Source organism: Loxodonta africana, chromosome X (genome assembly GCF_030014295.1).
Source record: "Loxodonta africana isolate mLoxAfr1 chromosome X, mLoxAfr1.hap2, whole genome shotgun sequence".
Lineage (NCBI taxonomy): Eukaryota > Metazoa > Chordata > Mammalia > Proboscidea > Elephantidae > Loxodonta > Loxodonta africana.
This window is the reverse complement of record NC_087369.1, coordinates 177,414,995-177,437,529: the sequence shown is the minus strand read 5'-3', so window position 1 is coordinate 177,437,529 and position 22,535 is coordinate 177,414,995. Positions and strand designations below refer to the sequence as shown.

At 44.7% G+C, this 22,535-nt stretch overlaps 2 protein-coding genes and 2 non-coding genes across 5 annotated transcripts in view; 1 reads left to right on the top strand and 3 right to left on the bottom strand.

The window, feature by feature from the left end:
- Window positions 1–215: 215 nt before the first annotated feature.
- On the bottom strand, window positions 216–12,422 carry DKC1 (dyskerin pseudouridine synthase 1). 2 transcript variants are annotated; one of them, XM_064277819.1, is made up of 16 exons: window positions 12,316–12,422; window positions 11,573–11,637; window positions 11,081–11,167; window positions 9,117–9,208; window positions 8,757–8,941; window positions 8,401–8,465; window positions 7,977–8,103; window positions 7,615–7,745; window positions 6,964–7,107; window positions 5,117–5,237; window positions 4,198–4,316; window positions 3,495–3,598; window positions 2,992–3,070; window positions 1,788–1,928; window positions 1,262–1,402; window positions 216–873 (listed from the first exon to the last, which is right to left on the bottom strand). In XM_064277819.1, exons 1-16 carry the CDS (start codon window positions 12,329–12,331, stop codon window positions 817–819), a joined length of 1,674 nt encoding a protein of 557 aa, XP_064133889.1. In that variant the 5' UTR covers window positions 12,332–12,422; the 3' UTR covers window positions 216–816. The 2 variants fall into 2 exon arrangements, with proteins under 2 accessions (XP_064133889.1, XP_064133890.1); XM_064277820.1 differs by lacking the exons at window positions 216–873; window positions 1,262–1,402 and adding an exon at window positions 2,735–2,837 and having other exon boundaries at window positions 1,816–1,928.
- Window positions 3,145–3,272, bottom strand: LOC111748458 (small nucleolar RNA SNORA56). Its single transcript, XR_002784174.1, has one exon. It is a non-coding gene; the product is annotated as a small nucleolar RNA SNORA56 (small nucleolar RNA).
- LOC111748456 (small nucleolar RNA SNORA36 family) lies at window positions 7,393–7,524 on the bottom strand. The gene has a single exon (XR_002784173.1). It is a non-coding gene; the product is annotated as a small nucleolar RNA SNORA36 family (small nucleolar RNA).
- Window positions 12,423–12,602: 180 nt separating the features above from the next.
- Window positions 12,603–22,535, top strand: part of GAB3 (GRB2 associated binding protein 3) — a 118,744-nt gene continuing 108,811 nt past the window's right edge. The window contains exons 1-2 of the mRNA XM_064277818.1: window positions 12,603–12,763; window positions 15,650–15,806. The gene's annotated coding sequence lies outside the window, so the exon portion shown is untranslated. The remainder of the gene's footprint in view (window positions 12,764–15,649; window positions 15,807–22,535) is intronic.

The window sequence follows — 22,535 nt, the reverse complement described above, 5'->3', positions numbered from 1 at the left end:
CAGTTTTACCTTGGTCACAACATACAAGCAGTCAAGTCAGTTTAGTTGAACACCATACGTGCATGGTTTGGACAAGCCCAAAAGGACGAGTGGGAAAGAGAAGCTGTCAGAATGGAGCACCCAAAGTCCTTGCCAGGCCTATACCAGGGAGATCTGGTGGAGCAAGGGCAGCTTTCTGAAGCCAGAACAGACCATCGCCCTCATCACATCATGGAAAAGGTTTACCCCAGTAGACAACTTGGTTTAGTTAATATTTTTGTCACTGAATAGACTTATTACAAATTTTTTAAACAGGGAAAAAAATCAGAAGACTGATGTTAAAAAGGCAATTAGAAAACAATTGTGGGTAGTTGCCGGGTGGTCTTCCATCTGAAGGTGAGGCTTTTGAACTCTTAGCCATCTGTGAACCCAATACGCCTCATTCATCACCCAGGTCCTTAAAACAGGACAAGATGGGCTGAACACACCAGATAACATCACCATAGTCTCAGGTAGCAGCTGTCTCTGCCAGTCTATTTGACTCTCCAGTGAAGGTAGACATATCCAAGGGAGGAAAAGTAACCATTTATAGCACTTTGATGCTTTGTGTCACACTCATGAGGTCTTTTAGGACATTTCTCAAGTCATTTGACCACATACTAGTGTGGTGAGTATGGAGATATAAAGTTTATGTACAATTGCTGTTGTTGTTGTTAGGTGCCTTTGAGTCGGTTCTGACTCACAGGAACCCTATGTACAACAACACAAGGATTCATGTTTTCCCAGTAAGGCTTTAATTCTTCTCCCAGCAGGACAAAATGCTCAAAGCAGCTGTCACTACTCAGAACCCACTTTTGCTTTCTTCTTCTTCTTCTTTTTGGTAGTGTCACTGTCCTAGGGAGAAAGGGAAACAAAGCTCACACCAGCCATTAACATTAACAAAAACAAGTTGATTCTCATGCACTGAACAAGTTCCTGAGAATCAAGAAGTAAACCTTTTTGCTGTGTACATTCTCCCTTTCAGAATCTGTAATGATATTCCTTGTTATATAAATTTTGCACATAACACAAAATTCTAATAGGTCCTCCAACTCAGGGACACCCTAGTAATCTACTTTTACAACAAAGACCGTTCAGATTACTGAGCTACACATTCTCCCCACCCACCAGCTCCTCCTAAGAGTCACAAAGCCATCACCATCTGGACAGTTCTCTTCCCCATCCAAGGACTAAGGACTAAGCAAGGCCAAAGGACCCTGGAGGTGGAAGCTGATATACACACCACATCTCCCAGCTCGCCCGCACTCTCTAGAGCAGCTTTGGCCTTTCTGTCCTTTTTATTCTTCTTCTTCTCCTTCTTGGTCAAGTGTGGAACAGCTGGAGGGGTTTCTCTGTCACTTTCACTGTCACTCTCTCGTTTCCGCTAAGGTAAAGACAATTGATCCAAAATTAGGTCTTGGACAGTAAAGAATGAGAAATGTTCAACAAGTCAAAGGTGGGGAGTCACCATGAAAGATCCCAACTGGATCCAATAGGCAGAGTTTTCTGATCACTAACCCTGACAGGACTTTAGTTTACAGAAGACTTGAAACATGGTCTTATCCCAAAAGACCAAGGGTATAGTGGGGCACAGGAACCCCACACCAGATGCCTATATCCATCCATCCCCTAGAGGGGTGAGGGTGGCACCCACCAGCTCCTCCTAGGACTCATAAAGCCATCACCATCTGGACAGTTCTTTTCCCCATCCAAGGAGTAAGGACTAAGCAAGGCCAAAGGACCCTGGAGGTGGAAGCTGATATACACACCACATCTCCCAGCTCGCCCGCACTCTCTAGAGCAGCTTTGGCCTTTCTGTCCTTTTTATTCTTCTTCTTCTCCTTCTTGGTCAACTGTGGAGCAGCTGGAGGGGTTTCTCTGTCACTTTCACTGTCACTCTCTCGTTTCCGCTAAGGTAAAAACAGTTGATCCAAAATTAGGTCTTGGACAGTAAAGAATGAGAAATGTTCAACAAGTCAAAGGTGGGGAGTCACCATGAAAGATCCCAACTGGATCCAATAGGTAGAGTTTTCTGATCACTAACCCTGACAGGACTTTAGTTTACAGAAGACTTGAAACATGGTCTTATCCCAAAAGACCAAGGTCATTGTGTGGCACAGGTGCCCCACACCAGCAGTGCTGGGTTCAGCCACTGAAAGCCTTACTCAGGGTAGGAGGAAGAGGAGGCTGACCTACATTACCTCCAAGAGTACTCCAGCTCTAAGACCCATAAATCCTCAAAGGTAAGCAGGCAAACCAGGACTTTACATTTGACACACCAGGAGAAACGAAAGGACTGGAACGCCAACCCAGAACTTAGCAAACAACTTGTCACTCAGCACAGCCCTCTATGACCCTGAGAAGCTGTGTCGTCACCACCTGTTTTACTTTGACTGGACTGTCCTTTGGAGATTTTGTTCCGAGTTTTACGTGAACCCCAACGAATGTGAACTACAACATGCCATGGCCTCTTTTAAGTGTACTGCAGAACACTAAAACTTAACCTGTGCTACCACTTAACCCAGGGTGGGAGACAGAAGAGCATCTGGGCCACCTTGTCTGTTCCAGTGTTGTTGACCTCAGTCCCCTTGCCTCAGCTGAGATGGGAGCCATAGGCAGTCTGACTCCAGAGCCCACCCTCCTCCAAGCAGACATGGTCAGGAGTGTGAATCGCAAGAGCCCACAGAAACCCAAATAGGTTCTACACCCACCATACCTCATAAGCCCGAACTGCAGTTCCTGGACGCTAATCCCCCCATCACAAGACATGGCCAGATATGGCCTGGAGTGGCCGGTTGATGCTGGCTGAGAGCTGAGCCCTGGATGTGATACAGTATTATCTCTGCATGCAGTATGGCACACGCATGAGGACACAGAACTAGGCTGCAGGTAGTCCCCAAGATGAGCCAAGCACACGCACTTCACAGAATTACCTCCTGAAGCACATTCCAAACACCATAGCAGGCCTCTCACCTTTTGACTTTCCACAGTTTCAGCAACTACCTGTGGGGATTTCACAGCTTCAGCAACCACCTCTTTTTTCACAGAATCACTGAAAGAAATGATAAACAGTCAAATTCATGAAATGGCTTCCATGAAGGTAGTGCTGTACCCTCAGCTAACTGGTGATACTTGGCAAGTCTAAAGTTGCCAATGAACACTGACACTGGACAGACGAGTTCACTACTTAATATTTCAGACTGACTCCCTCTAGAGTCCCAGGAGCCAGACTAGAAAGGGGTAACTGTCTGCACTGCAGGCCCCAACCCCTCCTTGACCCAGGCAGTCAGGGAGAGGCCTCTGCACCCCTACGGCTCACCAGGTCTCGCCCAGTCCAGCAGTTTCATGTGAGCAAGGAGAACTGAGCAGCCGCACTGGCTTCCTGCCCACCTGTGGTTACTATAGTGCTGCATTCAGTCAGCTTTCCCCCAACCAAGTCTCTAGCCCCCCGCAGCTTCACTATCTCTTCTCCTCACCTGTAGTCCACATATTGCTGTACCCAAGCAGCGGGTGTGCTGTCCGTGGGCTTGCCATGCTTGTCCAGAAGGCCCTGCTTGATCATCATCCTCTTCTGACTGGCCTGATGGCAAGTTGGGTGTTCAATATTGGAGCCATGCAACACGGGAAGCATCTGCAGGGCTGTATAACCCTCTAGAGAGCACTCAGAACTCACCGGCTCTCTCCAACGGGAAGAAACATGATTCCTCCAAGGCACAAAGCTTACTGTGCTAGGAGAGCCTCTGCAGTGTCATTTTGTAGCATCCCCCGCCAGTCTGCTCTGCAGCCACAGGGCCTTTGCACAGCTGTTCCCTCTGCCCTAAACTCATCACCTCACTAACACCTAACCCATCTTTCGGATTGGCATAGCTCAAGAGATGAACCCCTCCCCAGGTCAGGCCCCTTACAATGGGCTCTCATGCCACCAGGCACCTCTCTGCACTCCTAGACAGGCCTTAACTTTGGCCAAAGTTCACCATCCCATTGTGCAGTAAAGCCATCTACTTCTCCATTTAACCTGAAAACTTTAAGGTCTGAGATAAGGCCTGTTTCTACTCACCATTCACTCCCCAGAGCCCAGCACAATAAATGCTTAGGGGTGTGTGTGGCTGAACACACCAAGGGCTGCTCAACAACACAAAACAAAATAACACAACCAACTTGCTAATCAATCCCACTTACCTTTGGACCTAAACCCCACTTCCGAGGGTATGTATCTCTCTCCATGATCACTCTCTTGATCTTAGCTACTATCCCATGGTCACAGGTAGAGATCACTGCTGTGGTCATTAATGCAATAGCTACAGGCATCGGAGAGAGACAAAAGAATGACTTGAAAAGGAAAAGGCTGATAACTGATGAGCCCCAACTCCACTGTTTTACGCAACTTTTTAACCCATTTAAAACTCTGCACTGTACTGCCTTAATTGGGGCTTCCTAAGCCTTGTGTTATGGATTGAATGGATTGAACAAATATGTGTTGGAATCCTAATTGCTATACACATGGATGTAATCCTATTTAAAAAGAGTTTTCAGGATTATGTTAATTAGATCAAACTGGAATAAGGGCTGGTTCTAAACCTAATCACTTCTGAGTTATAAAAAGAGCAGATCAGACAGAGACATAGAGGAGAAGGCAGACACCACATGAGGATCACCAGCGGACCAAGGCAACAAAGATTGCATGTCCAGGTTTACAAAGAAATCAGGGAGCTTCAGATTCCAGTTCCCATTTAGGGAACATTCCACCACATGGTTTTTTAATCCTCAATTATGGGAAGATGTTAAATTTATCTAGGTAAACGGATACCAATAATAACCACACTAACTAAAAATCTTAAGTCCTTGGGAGAGGTCTTAATGAATCAGTCTGATCTACCTTTAATGGGTCTAATTTGCTCCAGAAATAACAAAGCGTATCATCAAAATCCATTGTCTCAGCTCAGTTAAGCAGGTAGAACCAGAGGGTGAAGGAATCCCACGACAAAGCCCTTTAAGGAAACACACGTCAGGATTGTGACGTATGACGAGTACAGGGGCTGTGATGGCGTGGAACAGAGCATCGACTCAAAGAGCTGACCGAATGCATCCTCCCTCTTACCCATACAGATCGCCTCCCCTTTGGTGGTGATGACTACGATCTCCTGATTGACTTCAATGCCGTCCTCGTACCGAAGAACACCGGGAAGCAGGATCTTTGCTCCATAGCAGATCGCATTCACCTGCAGAAGAGCCACCGGCAATCTCAGTTCTGTCATCGACTGATTCAAACACTTACCAGCTGAGGGCCTATTAGGACCCACCGTGTAGCAGCAAGAGACCACTGGTCTCAAAGCAGGTCCTCCCAGACCAGCAACATCAGAGAATCTGCAAGTGATCCAGGCTTCTGGATCTGAAGCCCTCCAGGGGATTCTGATGCCACCTAAGTGTGATGTCTGCTCTCCATAAGAATGCAAGACAAGAAAGGAGCAGAGCGGAGAGAGGACACAAGCACCTGTGAAATGGGGACAACAGCATCTATAGCTCATTGGAGGGGAGGGACTCAGAATAACAGCAACCACCTAAATACTTTACATGTTGTTGTTGTTAGACACCATCCAGCTGGTTCTGACTCAATGATCCTATGCACAACAGAATGAAACACTGCCCAGTCCTTTACATACATTAGCTCAAAATTGTTAAAGACAACTTTAGTAGCTACTTCTCCCGTGCCCAGGGTACTTTATTGCTAAAGAACAATGATTTTCTCATGGACATTCTTCTTCAATAAATTACACAGTCAAGTTTTTAGATGAAATTTTTCCCAGAAGCCAACAGAGTTTGGCCCCAGCATAAGAAGAGTATAAGACTTACGTTGTTCACTAGTTAAGTCTCTTTAAACATCATAGTGGAACGTTTTAGTATGTCTTTTTTTATTTTCGGTCTTTTACTATTGGACTATAAATACAAAAATAGGTGTATGATTTAAGATTGGAATATGAATAACCATCCACTTCTAAATAATACACACATAAATATATATCCCACAAATAGATAATTTTTTATGACTACATAAACTTTAACGTGACTCGAATTTGACTCAATGGCAATGTTTTAACATTTGACAAAAACTGACATGAACTTGGCCACAAAGAAAATCTTAACTTACAAAAGACCACATTCTCTGATTATAACACAAAGCAGTCAAAAATAGGTAATTTAAAAATATCTGGACTACTTGGGAAGTAAGAACCTAAGTCATCCCTGGACCAAAGAGGATATCAAAACGGAAACAACAATCAGGGAATAGGACTGACTTTCATTAGAACGATTGCCTCGATTTTAAGGTGTTTTAGTAAACATACTAAGAAAAAAGGCTAAATAAGCTGAAATTTAGGTTTTATAGCTTTACACTACATCTAAGCAAAACACATTTTTTTATTGAAATTCCTACTGGATAAATACACCTTTGTTATTGTAGTTCAAACTCACTAGTCCAACCCCCCCCGCCACATTGAAACAATTATTTTTTTAACGATAGTTTAAATAAATCAAGGTTTCATAGGCACATGCAAAACTACCAGGTTGTGGGAGGGCAAGTCTTATGTACCACTGATAGTCTTTACTCGACCCAAGTTACTTACTTTGGGAGAACTCTTAAATATCAATGTGTAATTAACCTGCTTTATTTTGAAATGGAATTACACCTGACATTCAACTTTTACCTCAATTTAGCCCATTCGGGTCTGGTTTAATAATTTTTAAGTTATAAATCCGTCCATTGTGAACAAAGAATTAAAATACAGGGCCCAACTTATGAAACCAGAAAAAACAAAACCCAAAGGAAAATAATAAGCGTAAATTCACAACTTCAAAGTTTTCTCTTTAAAAGGAACGAAGTTTTCAGAATAAGAATGTCTCCTTTGGAGTCCCATTTCATCCAGATGTGACTAGCAACCCTGAACTCACCGCGCTGTCTTTCATAACCAGCCGCTTATGTGATGTCAGCAGCTTTTCCAGAGGGTAAATAACTCGGCGCAGGTAACTCTCATCCTTGTGATTATCATACAGCCACTGGGCATCCAGGACGTCATGCATTGTCACCATGTGGTCCTGAAAAAAGAATTCAACGGCGTCTGATCTCAAATAGCCAACCCGACCCTAAACTTCAACAACAACAGAACGAATGGGACTTGTGTGGACTGCTTGACCTCTGCAGATGTTTAACTGTTGCTTTATGGATCTTGGGGGCACAGTGGTTAAGTGTCAGCAGTTTGAATCCACCAGGCGCTCCTTGGAAACCTTATGGTGCGGAAGTTCTACTGTGTCTTACAGGGTCACTATGAGTCAGAATCGACTTCGACAGCAGCAAATTTTACAATAAATCTAGGCAGGCATTTCTGTAGGCTGGGAAATAAATGAATAAAGAAATGTTTTCTATCCATTCATTTTCCCTAGCCCGTTTCAATGTCCCAAAGTTTAATTAACAGATCAGGGAAGCTGCCCTGAGCTGAACTCAACACTTTGGAAGCTGCCTTTTCCAGGATGTTAAGCGGGTAGAGTTCTACTACGGGTTGGAAGATAGTAAGAACCAGCTCTAAAATGTCTAGAACAGCGTACCTTTTCACTCATAACTCCAGAACGAACCCTCCGAAGTTCTTGCATCTGACCTCCAACTCCCAGTAACAAACCAAGGTGCACGCAAAGTGTACGAATGTAGGTGCCAGCCTCACAGCTCACCCAAAAGATTCCTGAGACACACACACACAGAGGAAAAGTGGCACTTATTTTCCAAGGAAGACACATCACTGGTTGACAAACCTACAAAGTCCTACTCCAGCTGATGCTGGAGACGACAAACACAGGCTGTGATTACACAACGTATTAACAGCCTCTGCTTTTATACACAGAATTCTCACAAAGCCATTCCTACTCCTTTGTGGTCTATGCCACGTCAGTTTCTCAAAAGCGTAATGACCCACCTAATCTTCTCTCAGGATCATACTCTATCATTTTGCTCTCGTAGATGGTCCGGACTCGGAGTTGCCTCTTTACTGCAGCAATAAGTGGGGGTCGCTGGAATAGGGCACCTGTCAGAGTTTCTAGGGCCTACAAGTACACACAAATCAAAACAAAGACTCACTGCACAAACTCGCAAATAAGATCAAAGGGTGTATTTTGTGATTTTAAGAACTTAATCAAACGTGTTTTTTTCTGCTTCTTCAAATACACTGAGTAGCCCAGTGCTGATCAGAACCCCTCCTCAGAGGGGACACTGCCAGAAGATTTCTGAAAGGGTGTGAGAGTTCCACGGAAGACACAGGAATGCTGACCTGTCTTCAGACACATCTAGGCTCAGAAGATCCAAGTCGCCAAAGGGGGGCTTCTCTGCAAATGCAGACTTACCCTAGAAAGCTGGGTCCCCCCTTCAATGGCATCGTGCAGCCGGACAATTCCCACATACTCTTTGCCTAAAAAATGACAGAACAGTAGTTAGGTGTAGCCACTAAGTTTTCTGTTTTCAAACCTGGAGTGATGAGTTGAGAGTCTCTCTGGTAACTAAAGCTCCAAGAAAGGGCAGCTGCACAAGGATCTGGCAGAGGACAGACAGAAGGCACAGAAAAGCCAAAAGAATATCCTGTTCTGGGAATTTTTATCCCCAAGAAATTGTTTTCAAAAGCCAAAGTATAGACAAACAGGAAGAAAAACAAAGAGCCTTCTGATCTCAAAGTCCCCACTCCTCCCCTCCCTCCTTCGCATACCTGCACTCTGTTGTGATTTCACCAAGCGGGTGGCTCGTTCTATGCACACGATCAGACAGCCAGTCACCTTGGGATCCAGAGTACCGCTGTGTCCTGTCTTCTCAACACGGAGTATTCGCCGGATCCAGGCTACCACCTCATGGGAAGAGGGGTTAGAAGGCTTGTCAAGGTTAATGAAACCTGTCCTGTAAAGGAAAAAAAAATTCATAGAACACCTGCTCTTGTCTTCTGATAAAACAACAAATCTGAAAAGTAAAAAGAAAATCACCATGGGTACAAGTGCTATTGAAAGATACGGCTACACTGAATAACTGATGAGAAATAACGAAAGTTTGACTAGTGTCTGCTCCAGACACTTACCTAATATAGTCGGCAATCTCCCTCTTGAGAGGATTTGAACCAGAAGGAAGAGGAGTATAGTGTGTTGTCCTTACATTTAGCTTATCGAAATTCTACAAGGCAATAATACAACACAAGATCAACTTAACTTTACAATCCCTGTTTTTAAGCTATTAGTGAATATGAAACAGCACCAAGCAACAACGATAGGGTAACCCTTAAAGAACACCAGTTTGGGTTTTGCTCCTATGTTTTCATTATCTGCTGTGACAGACTGTTAGGTCTCCGTAACTATTGGCAAAACTACCCGTATTAATAAGAACAAGACAAATTTGATGACTCATAGATTTAAGACACTGCTTTAAAAAGTGGAGGCTCCTGGGAGTACTACAGTACAGACTAGGTACTGCTATGGAAGAACCTTCACCTCCTCAGGGGAAAAGACAGACGAATTTAGGATTGCTGGTGGCAACATGGAAACCCTGGTGGAGTAGTGGTTAAGTGCTACAGCTGCTAACCAAAGGGTCGGCAGTTTGAATCCACTAGGTGCTCCGTGGGACAGTTCTACTCTGTCCTCTAGGGCCGCTATGAGTAGCAATCGACTCGATGGCACTGTGTTTGTTTTTTTTTTTGGTGCCAACATTTTTCAAACATGACCAACTTGTTCCCCCTTTAGATGCTCCTATCTCTACTGTCCACAAGTATGCTTAAGTCTCTTCACTTCTGAGGATCCATCTATGGCCACCTCTCCCATGTGAAACAGAACCCCAATTCAAACACAGCTGTCCTGTCACCCTGTTTAGCTCTGTCATAGCATTTCTTACAAACAGCACTTCTTTAACTATCTCCCACACCTAGATCTTAGTTCCAGGACAGCAGGGACCTTGTCTACCCAGCTTACCAGTTGATTCTCAAGCCCCCCAATAGAAAACCAAATGTTTAAATGGCAGAGGTATCTGGCCAAAGAGAAACTCAGCTCTATTGAAAGATATGAGCAAACCTTATGTCAAGCAAATTGGCTTATTAAAACTCTTCGTCAAGGGGTGTCTCAGTAACTTTTTCTACTAACTTTATACCACGTGCCCGTTTAATTGTAAAACAAAAACACAACGTAATTAGATTCTTTACTGAACTACCCTATTGAAGGCCAAAAATAACCCAAAAAACCAAACCCGCTGCCATCAAGTCAATTCTGACTCATAGCTCGCTATAGAAGAGAGTAAGGTTTCCACGGCTGCAATCTTTACAGAAACAGGCTGCCACATCTTTCTCATACAAAGCAGTTAGTGGGTTAGAAGCACCCACCTTTCTCTTAGCACCCAAGCACTTTAACCACTGCACCAGCAGGGCTAAGACCAAAAATAATAGTAATCTCTAGAGGACATGTTACACGCCTGGCACTGTGGCTAAACACATTTCACGGGTTACCTCCTGCGGTATTTTGAACAAACAGTATGAGGAGTGGAGTGACTGGCCCAAGGTCACAAATAGCTTGAATCAAACTGGCTGGCTTCAAAGCCTATGATCTTAAGCACTAGAGCAGTACTACTCCAAGGGTGGCCCATGAACTAGGACAGGTCTGGAAGACAAGAGCACAGAAACTGAAAGCTAAGCATTTAGAAACTTTGATAGCAATTTAACATAGCTGTGGCATTTTAACTGTATTTTACAACAGTATTTGGTGCATTAGAAATTTAAAAGAATGACCTGATCCTTCATCTCAAATACTTTGGGGAACAGTGCTTTAGACTGTATCATCTGGCACTTCCTAGAAGTCAGGAATGCTAGCATTAAGCATTTCTGATTTTAAGAAGAGAAACTTAATGGGCAAGACAGAGGGTACAGACAGGCTCAAGCATGGATAAAATCACGGGACAGTCAGATGTTTCTGCATGTGTAGCAACACCCACAGATTAATGGGCAAAATAAACTGCTTAACATTTAAAAATAACCTAAAAGCCTGATGCATGATCTTCACCACGTACCTTTAATAACAAGGGCCACTGAGATGTGTCCAACTGAGCCACTTTGGATTCAGGTTTTATAAGAAATTCTTCAGCATGTTGTATTTCCTTTGGCAAGACACAAATGCACCCTGTTAGACTTCCCACCTGATTTTTTAAACAAATCTGTACCTACTATAGAAAGCTATGCTTCTGTATGAAAGGAAGAGAAGAAATGAACCAGGGGCTCCGAAGTGGAAGTGAAATACCACTAGGATGGATTCAAATACTTAAAGAGAAAAGGGCCTGGAGTATCTGTGGGTAGGGTAAGGAAGAGACGGATTTTCAGGAGAGCAGTTGGTAAGACTAAAAACGTTTAGTAAACAGTGGTCCAGTATGAGAAACACCGGGTGGCTGGGGATCAGGGCAAGATGGTTTAATTCTCAGGGGCTTTGTTGTTTCTAAGAAACCTTTAGAAAGTTATTTCCTACAACTTGCTCTGTAAGTAACTTAAGGTAAAACATTCCCACTTACGGCTACATCATCTTCTGCTAATGACTTCCGGTCCTTCTTCTTCTTATGTTTCTTCAACAAAACAACTAAAAACAGAGATTTGAAAATTTTCCCCCAAACGGGACAAAGTTTAGAATAACATAAAATCAGAAATCAGGGCAGATAAGATATAGATTTTTAGTGTATAATTCCCGGAGAAAACAAAGTCTGTAAAGCCAAACACTTCTCCGCACGGGGTCGGTCGGTAACTAAGTAGCGCCTGTCGCACGTGTTGGCTTCCCTTTCGGTTCACCACGTGGTCGCGGTGGGGCTTAAAAAACGCGCAGAGCCACCCGGCCAGAGGTTTCTGGCATCTAGGTCTTTCTTGGGACATAGTTACTTCCGCGCCTGCGGCCCTCAGCTACTTTCTCCCCCGCTCGTCCCCACCACCCCTCTCCCCCAAAGCGCGGCGCTGGCGGCAGCGTCACACAGGTACTCGCCGGACTGCCGCCACCTCGGGGCCGCCAGCGCCGCCACACCTTTCGGTTGCGACTCGGGCCCTGCGGAGCCACGTCACCGCAGGGCCCTCTAGATCTCGTGTCCTCACCCGAGCAGCACAGGGCCAGGAGACAAGTCCGGCCAGAGGCCCAGGAGCCACGGGGCTGGCCCGGCGGTGGGAGCGGGCGGGCGACGAGCGCGGGCCCCGACGCCGCTCCCCCGGTTCCTCTAGCCCGCAGAGCTGGCTCCGCCAGGGCGCGCACGGCCAGCCGGCTTGCAGTCCTTACCTTCGGCGTCCGCCATGTTCTCCACACAACGTGCACGCCGCCGAGGCCACAACCAAGGGATAGACCGCCCGACTCCCGTCGCCTCGGTCCCGTCAGGCCGCGCCGCTAGGGCCCGCCCACGTGTGCTCCGCCCCGTGCGTGGAGCGCTGCGCTGCGAGGCGGGGCAGGGGCCAAGGGGCGGAGCCGGAATGCGTGAGGGAAGCAACAGCAATTCTATTGGCTGGCTCGGCCCAGGTATTGCGTGCGCGCAGGCGCCTCGGGCCTCGCCCCGCCTTCCGCGGCCCGAGCCAGGAGCGCGCGTAACCAGCCAGGTTGCCGCGGGATGGAGTAGGGATGGTAGTCGAGTTTTGTTAGCTTTAACCTGGGCGCCCAACACCTGATCACGGTTCTGAGTGCCAGAGCGCCCTGTAAATGTTAGTTCTTTGCTTCCTCATGCCGACACTTTAAGGTAGGTGTCGGAATCAGCGCCGATTGAAAAATGAGGAAATGGAGTCACAGAAATGGAAGTTCCTTTGCAGCTCGCTAGTACCATCCCTCTAGAGCCTCGCTGTCCAATGGGAATAGAGTGCGAATCACATGTGTACTTTTTATTATTTCAGCAGCTACATGGAAAAAAGTAAAAAGGAACAGGTGGAAATAATTTTAATATTGTGTTTTATGAAACTCACCCAAAATATTTTATTTCACAATGTAGGCAATACAAACACGTTATGGAGAGATAGTTCACACTTTTTTTCCGTGCTAACTCTTCCGTTCCCGGCGTGTATTTTACGCTTTTAGCATATCTCAATTAGAACAAAGGATCCCTGGTGGTTCACTGCGGGGAGAAAGACCTCGCCATCTGCTCATGTAAATATTTTACCTAGCATCTCTAGACTTGGTGACAGAACTTTTGGAACTCCCGAGGCTGTATGCAACATTCGTAGGTGCATCTTATGTGGGAGATGGTCCAAAACTTTCCAAAGATTCTTACAGGTTTAAGAACCCGTGTTCATCCTGTTCATGTCTCAATTGATTGAGCCCTAGTTATTTAATACTTTATTGCTATTGCAAACAGAATCGTTTGCCATTGTTTTCCAATGAGTTGCTGCTGATAAAAAAGGAGAGCTTTTTTTCTCCATTCCTCCTGTACCATCCGAAGATTGGAAAAATTTGACTTTTAACTGTGGCTTTCTAAAAATACAATTGGTTTTTATCTCACGTAACTTTTATTCTATCTAGACTTTGGGTATGTTGTTGTTGTTGTTGTTAGGTGCTGTCCAGCCAGTTCCAATTCATAGTGACCCTGTGTACCACACAATGAAACACTGCCTGGTTCTTCACCATACTAACAGTTGTTGCTATGCTTGAGTCCATTGTTGCAGCCACTGTGTCAATCCATCTTGTTGAGGGTCTTCTTCTTTTTCACTGACCCTCTACTTTACCAAGCATGATGTCCTTCTCCGGGGACTGATCCCTCCTGACAACATGTCCAAAGTATGTAAGACACAGTCTCACCATCCTTGCTTCTAAGGAGCATTCTGGTTGTACTGCTTCCAAGACAGATTTGTTCGTTCTTTTGGCAGTTCATGGTATATTCAGTATTCTTTGCTGACACCATAATTCACATGCATATGAAGAGATTGAACATATCATGGCTTGGGTCAGGCACACCTTAGTCTTCAAAGTGACATCTTTAGTTTTCAACACTTTAAAGAGGTCCTTTGCAGCAGATTTACCCAATGCAACGCGTGTTTTGATTTCTTGACTGCTGCTTCCATGGCTGTTGATTGTGGATCCAAGTAAAATGAAATCCTGGACTTCAATCTTTTCTCCATTTATCATGATGTGGCTTATCGGTCCAGTTGTGAGGATTTTTGGTTTCTTTATTTGCCTTTCACCACTTATTTGCAGGCATAATCCATACTGAAGGCTTCAAGGCCTCTTCACTTTCAGCAAGCAACGTTGTGTCATCTGCATAACACAGGTTGTTAATGAGTCTTCCTCCAATTCTGAAGCCCCACTCTTCTTCATATAGTCCAGCTTCTGAGATTATTTGTTCAGCATACAGATTAAATAGGTATGGTGAAAGAATACAACCCTGATTCACACCTTTCTTGACTTTAAACCAATCAGTATCCCCTTGTTCTGTCCGAACAACTGTCTCTTGATCTATGTAAAGGTTCCTCATGAGCACAATTAAGTGTTCTGGAATTCCCATTCTTTGCAGTGTTATCTATAGTTTGTTATGATCCACACAGTCGAATGCCTTTGCATAGTCAATAAAAACTAGTTTTTTAAAACATCCTTCTGGCATTCTCTGCTTTCAGCCAGGATCCTTCTGACATCAGCAATGATATCCCTGGTTCCATGTACTCTTCTGAAACCAGCCTGAATTTCTAGCAGTTCCCTGTCAATATACTGCTGTAGCTATTTTTGAATGATCTTCAGCAAAATTTTGCTTGCATGTGATATTAAGGATATTGTTCTATAATTTCCACATTCGATTGGATCACCTTTCTTGGAAATAGGCATAAATATGGATCTCTTCCCGTCAGTTGGCCAGGAAGCTGTCTTCCATATTTCTTGGCATAGACGAGTGAGCACCTCCAGTGCTGCACCAGTTTGTTGAAACATCTCCATTGATACTCCATCAATTCCTAGAGCCTTGTTTTTCACCAATGCCTTCAGGGCAGCTTGGACTTCTTCCTTCAGTACCATCGGTTCCTGATCATATGCCACCTCTTGAAATGGTTGAATATTGACTAATTCTTCTTGATATAATGACTCTGTGTATTCCTTCCATCTTCTTTTGATGCTTCCTGTGTCATTTAATATTTTCCCCATGGAATCCTTCACTATTGCAACTCAAGGCTTGAATTTTTTGTTCGGTTCTTTCAGCTTGAGAAATGCCGAGCGTGTTCTTCCCTTTTGGTTTTTTAACTCCAGGTATTTGTATATGTCATTTGCACATGTCATTATAATAATGATATTACTATTATGTGCATGTATGTTGAGGTAATAATAATGATGCAAATTTCCCAGTATCATCCTATCCATGAGCAGTTTTTAAACCCACTGCTGTTGAATCGATTCTAACTCATAGCGAGCCCATGTGACAGAGTAGGACTGTCTTATACAGCTTTGGGAACTGTATAAGACAGTTCTACTAAATCTTTACTGAAGCAGACTGCCACATCTTTCTCCCTCAGAGCAGCTCCTTTAGTAGTTTAGTAGTTTTTTACTTCCCCGTTATTGTGTAATAATGCATTACTACATGTTTGGCTGAATAAAGTTGAGGTATTTATTGATGGATTTTTAGCACTGTATTTTTTCCTTTCTCCTCCCCCTCCAGGCCTCCATTCAAGAGGGTACCCAGCTCTCTGCTTAGATGACTCAGGAGAAACGTGGGGCATACCAAAGGAAAGCTGTGGTACCTATAAGACTTTCTGGTGTGTGTTTAAAAGACTAAGCCCTCAAGAGAGCTTCCTGAGTTTAGAGAAGGAGAGAAGGTGAGTGTGTGTGTGTTTTGGGGGCAATGCCCCTGCCCCAAAATGTTTTCCCATGAAAGCAAACTATGTACAACACAATGGCAGAACATAGCTCTAGAAATGCAGAGTTCTATGGCAATATGTCTGCGCTCCTTGGAAACTCTGTGGGGCAGTTCTACTCTGTCCTATGGGGTCGCTTTGAGTCGGAATTGACTCGATGGCACTGGGCTTTTTTGGTGTTTTATGTCTGTTGTTTTATGTCTGTTGTCTGGCTAGAGTTGAGAGAAGTGAGCCTAAGGTTACAGAGCACAAGTCCTGGGCAGAGAAGAGACAAAATCAAGGAAGCCCAAGAGAATATTTTGAGACAGCTCAGTGGAATGAAGCCTCAGAGTTAGAAATTCAGTTGCTATAAAAGATTTTTAAAAAAAGAAGATAAAGGCGTGTTTCTAACATCCCTGATTTCAAGGACTGACACTAATGTTCACTATATGTATTTAACTTGTCATATGCTACAACTTGTTTCTAGACTATTTTGTTGATTACTGTATTAGTACCACAGTGATTAAATAATTGCATTTTTGCTATGTTTTGTGCATTCTTTGTCTTAATCCTGGGAAGTTGGTACACAGCATGAACATGAGAGGTCTCCCTCCAAGTAGTCATTCACCAGGGCAATATTATAGGGATTTCATTCATAAATTCCCTTCATGGGTTAATCAGTGCTAAAGGTGGAGGCGGGGAGGGTAGTGGAACCTGTGGGCCCATTTTCCAACTGCAGCGGGGTGAGTTTGAAAGAGGCCTAGGGATTTGTGCTGCCTTGCTCACCTGATTTCCCCTGGCTCTTCCAGCTCTAGTTGCCTGGCCTAAACCCTTGTCCCCTTTTCCTTCCATCATCCTCACTAGCAAAACCACAACCTGCCTAAATTCAACTCTCCCCCTATTCTGTCTGCATCCAAGCAGCTGACTAGCATGACCATGCCAGTTTCATAACCTCAGTTGATCCCTCAGGGCTACCTGGTGATCTAACACTCTCCCTTCTCCACCTTGGGTTCCCTATGCCAGCTGTCATGGATTGAATTCTGTCACCCCAAAAATGTGTGCGCCAATTTGGCTGAGCCATGATTCCCCGTATTGTGTGATTTTCCTGTATGTTGTAAATCCTGCCTCTGTGATGTTAATGAGGGAGGATGGGTGGCAATTGTGTTAGTGCAGCAGGACTCAATCTACGGCAGGACTCCATCTACCGGATTGGATTGTGTCTTGTGGCAATCTCTGATATATAAAAGAAAGAAGTGAGCAGAGAGACAGGGGGACCTCATACCACCAAGGAAGCAGCACCAGGAGCAGAGCCCGGGTCCCTGTGCTGAGAAACTCCTAGAGCAAGGGAAGATTGATGACAACGAATTTTTCTCCAGAGCCGTCAGAGAGAGAAAGCCATCCCCTGGAGCTGACACCCAGAGTTTGGACTTGTAACCTACTAGACTGAGAGAATAAACTTCTCTTTGTTAAAGCCATCTACTTGTGGTATTTCTGTTATGGCAGTACTAAATAACTGAGAATTTGGTACCAAGAGAATGGAGTGCTGCTCTAACAACAACAACAACAAAAAAAAAACGGATACCTAAAATGTGGCAGTGGGTTTTGTGAATGGGTAGAGGAGCAGCAGCCACAGAGGGCCAGCAGCAGCAGAACCAGGAGACCAGCGCCAGACAGTGGTGGAGCCGATCCACTAAGTGAGAGAGCTTATTTAGTGGAGCTACAGAGCTTTGGAACACTTGCCCAGCAGGGCAGACATGGGTATGAGGCCCAAGCCCAAGAAACCAGGAAGCAGAAGCTGAAGGGACAACACAAGAAGCGGAGCTGCCTCAGTCTCAAAAGGTATGGCCAGGATCTCAGAGATTTCAAAGGTTGGAGCCATGGCCTCTGGTGTTTCTATGGGTGGAGTCAACACTCAGCTGGACTAGGTGAATGGTGCACTTAAAGCTGAGGGAGCAGAATTGGTGTCCCAGTGCGCCTGGAAGGCGGAGGTGAAGCCCAGGGCCGAGGGGCCTCCACTCAGAATCTGGAGAGTGTGGCCAATAACTAGAGTCTAGAGGGCAGGGCCATTGTGTAAATTGTCTCAGAGAACAGAGGATTTTTTTCAAAGCTTTGAGGGCTAATGTAATGCATTCTGCTAACTTGCTTGGTGCCTGTTATGTGTTGTTTTCCTCCAATTTCTCCCATTTGTAACGGAAATGTCTAGCTTGTGCTTGTTCTGCCACTGTACCCTTGGAAGCAGATAACTTGTATTCTAGATTTCAGAGATGAAGATTTTTTGGATTTTGAACTTGGAGTTAAGACTTTAGCTATGATCTGGTGCGGTGAATATGTTTTGCATGTTGCAAGGATATGATCTAGTGCGGTGAATATGTTTTGCATGTTGCAAGAATGTGATTTTTTGGGGGCCAAAGGGTGGAATGTCATGGAGTGAATTGTGTCCCCCCAAAAATGTGTGTATCAACTTGATTAGGCCATTATTGCCAGTATTTATTGTGTGATTTTCCTATGTGTTGTAAATACTGCCTCTATGATGTTAATGAGGGAGGATGGGCAGCAGTTGTGTTAGCGGGGCAGGACTCAATCTACAAGATTGGATTGTGTCTTGAGGCAGTCTCTTGAGATATAAAAAGAAGAAGCGAGCAGAGAGAGGGGTGGGGGTAGGGGGTGGGGGGGTGGGGGGTGTGATCGGGACCTCATACCACCAAGAAAGCAGCACCAGAAGCAGAGTGCATCCTTTGGACCTGGGGTCCCTGTTCCTGAGAAGCTGCTTGACCAGGGGAAGATTGATGACAATGAATCTTTCCTCCAGAGCCAACAGAGAGAGAGCTGTCCCCTGGAGCTGACACCCTGAAATTGGACTTGTAACCTACTAGACTGTGAGAGAATAAACTTCTCTTTGTTAAAGTAATCCACTTGTGGTATTTCTGTTATGGCAGCACTAGATAACTAAGACATCAGCTTTCATGTCCCCTCCTGCCTTCCAGTCCTTGCCTCTGGGCTGGTGTGCCCCTTTAGTCTTGTTTTGTTTTATGCGCCTGTCTAATCTTTGGCTGAAGGGTAAACCTTAGGAGTGAATTCATTACTGAGGTAAAAGAGTGTCCGGGGGCCATACTCTCAGGGTTTCTCCAGTCTCTGTCCGGCCAGTAAGTCTGGTCTGTTTCTGTGAGTTAGAATTTTGTTCTACTTTTTCTCCAGCACTGTTTGGGACCTTCTATTGTGATCTCTGTCAGAGCAGTCGGTGGTGGTGGCATCTAGTTGTGCTGGACTCAAGTCTGGTGGAGGCTGTGGTAGTTGTGGTCCATTAGTCCTTTGGACTAATCTTTTCCTTGTGTCTTTGGTTTTCTTCATTCTCTCTTGCTCAAGGCAGAGTGATACCAGTGGAGTATCTTAGATGGCTACTCACAATAAAGCCATGGTGTTTTTAATCACTTTATATGCATGTGAAAGCTGGACAATGAATAAGGAAGACTAAAGAAGAATTGGCTCCTTTGAATTACGGTGCTGTGGTGTTGGTGAAGAATATTGAATATACCATGGACTGTCAGAAGAACGAACAAATCTGTCTTGGAAGAAGTACAGACAGAATGCTTATTAGAAGTGAGGATGGCGAGACTTCATCTCATATACTTTGAACATATTATCAGGAGGGACCAGTCCTTGGAAAAGGACATCGTCTTAGTTATCTAGGGCTGCTAGAACAGAAATACCACAAGTGGATGGCTTTAACAAAGAGAAATTTATTCTCTCACACTCTAGTAGGCTACAAGTCCAAATTCAGGGCATCAGCTCCAGGGGAAGGCTTTTTCTTCCTTTTGGCTCCGGGGGAAGGTCCTTGTCATCAATCTTCCCCTGGTAGAGGAACTTCTCCATGCAGGAACCCTGGGTCCAAAGGACATGCTCTGCTCCTGGCACTGCTTGCTTGGTGGTGTGAGGTCCCCTTGTCTCTCCTGGAAACCCTGGTGGCGTAGTTGTTAAGAGCTACGGCTGCTAACCAAAAGGTCATCAGTTTGAATCCACCAGGCACTCCTTGGAAACCCTGTGGGGCAGTTCTGCTCTGTCCTATAGGGTCACTACGAGTCAGAATTTACTCAGCGGCAGTGGGTTTGGTTTTTGGGTTTGTCTCTTTGCTCTCTCCTCTCTTTCATATCCCAAAAGTAACCAGCTCAAAAGACAATCTAATCCCATAGATTGAGTCCTGCTTCATCAACACAACTGCCACCTATTCCCCCTCATTAACATCATAGAGGCAAGATTTACAACACATAGCAAAATCACATACAACAAAATGGTGGCAGTCACACAATACCAGGAATCACGGCCCAGCCAAATTGATACACACATTTTTGGAGGACACAGTTCAGTACATGACAGACATCATGCTTGATAGAATAAAGGGTCAGAAAAAAGAGAAAGACCGTCAATGAGATAGATTCACACAGTGGCTGCAACAATGGGCTGAAGCATAATAATGATTGTCAAGATGGCACAGGACCTGGCAGTGTTTCGTTCTGTTGTACATAGCGTCACTGTGAGTCAGAAGTGACTCGACAGCATCTAACAACAACAGTCATCGACAGTGCATAAATATTTTGTCTTCCCCACTTTGTCCTTGAATGAAACACCCATGCTGTTGTGGATTGAATTGTGTTCCCCAAAAAGACATGTTGCAGTACTAACTTCTGTACCAGTGAAAGTGACCTTGTTTGGGAAAATAGGGTTTTTCTTTGTAGATAACAGTTAAATTAACAAAGTCATGCCAGAGTAGGGTGGGTCTTAATCCTAATCCCTTTTGAGTGGTGCCTTATAAAAGAGAAGGACAGAGAGGGAGACAGTCACACACACACACACACACACACACACACACACACACGGAAGGTGGGGGGGCCGTGTGATGATGGAGGCAGATGCTTTTACAAGCAGCAAAGGAATGCCAAGGATTGCCAGCAGCCCCCAGAAACTAGGAGAGAGGCATATAACAGTATGTTCTAGCACCAGAATGTGTCTAGATTCCTGAGAGAGGAGAATCAGAATCAGCACAAAGCTGGGTTCTATGAGGTGACACCTCTACTCTCTAATTTTTTCACCATTTCCGACATCAGCTGTCCCCCCTGGCCCCATAGCACTCTCTGCTTCTCTACTGGGTTTGATAATTCGTTGCAATGGCCAAACAGAACTCAAAGACAATGTTATTGTTGTTAGGTTCCATCGAGTCGGTTCTGACTCATAATAGCGACCCTGTGCACAACAGAATGAAACACTGCCTGGTCCTGCAGCATCCTCACAATCGTTGTTATGCTTGAGCACATTGTCGCAGCCACTGTGTCAATCCATCTCGTTGAGAGTCTTCATCTTTTTTGCTGACTTTCTGGTTTACCTGAGTGTCTTAGTTATAACTGAAATACCACAAGTGGATGGCTTTAACAAATGGAAATTTATTCTCCTACAGTCTAGGAGGCTAGAAGTCTGAATTCAGGGTACCAGCTCCAGGGGAAGGCTTTCTCTCTCTGTCAGTTCTGGGGGAAGGTCCTTGTCATCAATCTTCACCTGGTCTAGGAGCTTCTCAGTGCAGGGACCCTGGGTCGAAAGGACATGCTCTGCTCCTGGTACTTCTTTCTTGGTAGTATGAGGTCCCTCCTCTCTGCTTGCTTCTCTCTCCTGTTATCTCTTGTAAGATAAAAAGTGATGCAGACCACACCCCAGGGAAACTCCCCTTAGATCAGATCAGGTATATGACCTAACTAAGAGTGTTGCATCCCACTCTAATCTTCTTTAACATAACTTAATCTTGTCTCATTAACCATAGCAGACATTAGGATTTACAACACAGGAAAATTACACCAGATCACAAAAAGGAGGACAAGCACACAATACTGGGAATCATGGCTTAGCCAAGTTGATACATATTTTGGGGAAACACAATTCTATCCATGTCAATGTCCTTCTCCAGGGACTGGACCCCTCCTAATAACATGTCCAAAGTACTTGAAATGAAGGCTTACCATGCTTGTTTCTAAGAACCATCCTGGCTGTACTTCTTCCAAGACAGGCTTGTTCATTCTTCTAGCAGTCCATGGTATTTTCAGTATTGTTCGTCAACACCACAATTCAAAGGGATCAATTCTTCGGTCTTCCTTATTCATTGTCCAGCTTTCACATGCATATGAAGAAAAATGCATATGAGGCGATTGAAAATACCATGGCTTGGGTCAGGCACACCTTAGTCTTCAAGGTGACATCTTTGCTCTTCAACACTTTAAAGAGGTCCTTTGCAGCAGGTTTGCCCAGTGCAATGCGTCTTTTGATTTCTTGACTGCTGCTTCCATGGCTGTTGATTGTGGATCCAAGTAAAATGAAATCCTTGACAACTTCAATCTTTTCTCCATTTATCATGATGTTGCTCATTGGTCCAGTTGTGAGGATTTTTGTTTTCTTTATGTTGAGGTGCAATCCATACTGAAGGCTGTGGTCTTTGATCTTCATTAGTAAGTGCTTCAAGTCCTCTTCACTTTCAGCAAGCAAGGTTGTGTCATCTGCGTAACACAGGTTGCTAATGAGTCTTCCTCCAATCCTGATGCCCCGTCCTCCTTCATATAGTCCAGCTTCTCCTATTATTTGTTCAGCATATAGATTGAATAGGTATGGTGAAAGAATACAACCCTGGCGCACAGCTTTCCTGACTTTAAGCCAATCAGTATCCCCTTGTTCTGTCCA

Bases quoted from the DNA above. Each gene is read 5' to 3' on its own strand.
- DKC1 (XM_064277819.1), bottom strand. The intron at 8,104-8,400 runs GTAAGTCTGCAT...GTGTACTTGTAG, and splicing joins GGGGGACCCAGCTTTCTAGG to GCCCTAGAAACTCTGACAGG. The intron at 3,071-3,494 runs GTGAGGAGAAGA...CATTTCTTTCAG, and splicing joins CAGCAATATGTGGACTACAG to TGATTCTGTGAAAAAAGAGG.